Source organism: Drosophila melanogaster, chromosome X, assembly GCF_000001215.4.
Source record: "Drosophila melanogaster chromosome X".
NCBI classification, from domain to species: Eukaryota; Metazoa; Arthropoda; class Insecta; order Diptera; family Drosophilidae; genus Drosophila; species Drosophila melanogaster.
Window position 1 is genome coordinate 13560679 of NC_004354.4, and position 3144 is coordinate 13563822.

General features: G+C 44.0%; 1 protein-coding gene across 2 annotated transcripts; it reads left to right on the forward strand.

Annotated features, from left to right (window-relative positions):
• Positions 1 to 992: 992 nt before the first annotated feature.
• CG32633 (uncharacterized protein) lies at positions 993 to 2681 on the forward strand. Of its 2 annotated transcripts, none has more exons than NM_132670.4 (2): positions 993 to 1039; positions 1288 to 2681. In NM_132670.4, exons 1-2 carry the CDS (start codon positions 1033 to 1035, stop codon positions 2136 to 2138), a joined length of 858 nt encoding a protein of 285 aa, NP_572898.1. In that variant the 5' UTR covers positions 993 to 1032; the 3' UTR covers positions 2139 to 2681. The 2 variants fall into 2 exon arrangements, with proteins under 2 accessions (NP_572898.1, NP_001259517.1); NM_001272588.1 differs by having other exon boundaries at positions 1288 to 2196.
• Positions 2682 to 3144: the final 463 nt, after the last annotated feature.

Here is a 3144-nt window from a genome sequence, read left to right on the forward strand (position 1 = left end):
CCACCAGTCCAGCATTGGGAATTCACAAGCCACTGTAAACAGGTGCAAACGTTGCGTTGCACAGCAATTTCAGCAACCCCTCTTAACTTTTGCGCCCAGCTTTCCACGTTTTCCCTTGTTCAAATAGTTGTAAATGGGCGAAAATGCAAACAAAAAACAGTGATCCACTTGAAAGGCAAAACAAGAAAAATCATTCAAAGAGGCAACAATGCTGGGAAAACAAAAGGAAAACGAACGAAAACGAACTGCAAAGACAGCGACCACTAAATAAGTGAAGTGCGTGGACGACTGGACGAGTGGAAATGCGGAAAAGTGGGAAAGCGGAAAAGCGCGCGCAAGAAATTTGCAATGTGGCGAATAAATAAAGGATCAAGCGATTCCCCCATTCAAATTGGCGAATATTGGGCGGTTAAATGGAGATACATGCACGGATGTAAGGCAACTCGAAAAGGTGGCACAACAAATGAACGAGATAACTGGTTAACCACGAGTTGTAAACGCGCAAGCTATTGTTATTAGTATGTTAAAAAGCGGAATAAACTTTTTGTGTTTAACTACAGCTCCATGAAATATGTATATGCTATATGTAACAAACAATAAGCGAGAAAGTTTGTCGGCAACAAAAAAAAAAGTAATAACCATTATGATATTATGAATGCAATTACATTCTTGACGACTCGAAAGAATTTTAAATGTATAAATTATAACGAGATAAAAAAATAAAATATAAATCAAATTTACTTAACATTTATAACATTTCTAGTGCAATATTTACTTTCACTATATGGGTTAATAAAATAAACTTGCCTGTTTCTCGATGTTAAACCCCATTACTTCCAATTGGCCAATCGATTAGAAATTCAACAAGAGTTTGCCAAGATCTGAGTCACTTGAGGTCGGGCTTCTTATCTGGCCATGTAGGTATATTCCCGATAAGCCCTATCAGCGACATCGAGGCGGAAACACAAAAAGACCATCAAATCGACCACTTTCACAGTTGAAAGTCAGAGCTGCTGAAGAACGGACAAGAAAATGGCAGGTAAATAGGTCGTAAGGCCAAGATGCCATAACAAAAAATGAAAACATTTAACTAGGTGGATGATATAAAACAGTTACCAATCTTTAAAGTACTTAATCAGTTGAAACTCAAAATAAATTAATTCAATTTTGGAAACTAACTTGGCCTAGCCAAATAAACTAGTTTACTTGCCATGAACAACAGAATTAAAGAGTTATACCATTCGGTGTGCTGTTAAATAATCGTTTCATTTTTCCATTATCCCCCAGACCACAGATGGATGCACTTCAGCAACGGCAGCGTGCCGCCGAATGCCGTGGTGGCTGGTCACGATTCGGACGGGGACACCATCTACGTGGGCCGTGCCTTCTTCTCCAACGACATGCTGCCGGCGAAGGTGATTCCCAACAAGGGCAAGGCCTACGTGGCGTATGCGCGCGAGGAGCACGAGCTGGAGAACTACGAGGTGCTTTCCGGCTACAACTACGAGTGGCTGTCGGCGGAGAACGGGGAGGTGCCGCCGGGCGCCGTCAAAGTTGGTCGGAATGTGGACGGCGAGTATTTGTATGCGGGCAGGGGTTATCATGCCGGCAGCTTAACCATGGGCAAGGTGCATCCATCCCACGGCTGCCTGTATATTCCCTACGATTCCGATGAGGTTAAGATCTTTGCCTACGAGGTGCTGTGCCAGCCGGAACGTTGGATCGACACCACCGCAACAAATATTCCGGATGGAGCTCTGGTTGCTGGGCACGATTCCAACGGGGACACCATCTACGTGGGCAGGGTGTTCCGCAATGGTGATCTGCTGCCAGCCAAAGTGGTGCCGGCGAAGGGGAAAGCCTATGCCGCCTATGCCCAGGCGGAGCACGAGCTCACCGACGTCCAGGTGCTGACGGGATCCGGATTCCGTTGGGTTCCGGCCTCGCACGGAAATGTGGCTCCCGGAGCCCTGTCCTCCGGTCCGAATGTCGACGGGGAGCCCCTCTACGTCGGCAGGGCCATCTACTGCGACAGCTTGAGTGTGGGCAAGATCCATCCCTCGCACGGCTGCATCTACATCCCATTCGGTGGCGAGGAGGTGCGTCTGGAGAATTACGAGGTTCTGGTGAGGATCTAGACGGACAGCTTTGCCTTTATTCCATTTTTTTTTTAATAAATCTATTTTTTACACACACAACAGAAGTATACAGATTAAAGTATAAATTTAAGTTTAATTCGATCGACATCGAGCAACGTAACTGATAAAATTTATGGTAATGCACCCAGTAATTCTAAAAAAAAAGTACCCCTTTCATAGAGTTTTGGTGATAATAGTTCAAAGTGGTTGTCATAGAAATTTCGAGGTATTGCGGATGTGAGGAATTTCTTCTATATGCGGGCCTTATGTTATCACATCGGTTATCAATTAGCAACAATCAATTGATTAGTTGGCCATAAATTTGCGTCAACTTGTAACATAATTAACCATTTGCCTTCGCCCACTGACTTAACAAACACTGCATCGTAAAACTCAGACAGATATCGCAGTTATCAGAATGTGTACATATATGCACTCGATGCTTTATAACTCGACCTTTCGTCTGCCGAGGTAAAAAGTTATAGGTATCGAAACTCTTTGTAACTTTCTTTGTATATTGAAAAGTTTATTAAAACGTTTCATAAAGTTAAAGTCAATTCATTAGTGGCGGGCGTAGCGTTTTATTTCATAGCTTATTAATGTGCACACGTTGTAATCAATACATGTTTTAAGCACTTATTTGACAGCACAAAGTTTCCCATGGAAATACTTTTTTTCGCAATTTATTTTATAGGAAAGTTGCTAAAAGGCCTTAATCTTAACACTATCATTGGCGCCACCTATGAGATGATTATCTGCACTAACCGTGGCGCCACCTATGACGAGCTGGAGAAAGTCGAGCCGTAGCAGTTTGCCTAACCGCCGACAGCTGGCGATTTAAGCTTTCGACTGGTTCCTGTCTTGGCTAAATGCATTGAGCTTTCTTTTCCAGTGTGACCGTTCCAGCGTAGTAACCAAACACCACGCCACACCATTGCGCCATACAGATATTTTAGGTAATTTCAGCGACGCCGCAGTCGACGTGCAGCCCGCTGCGCCCGACGGT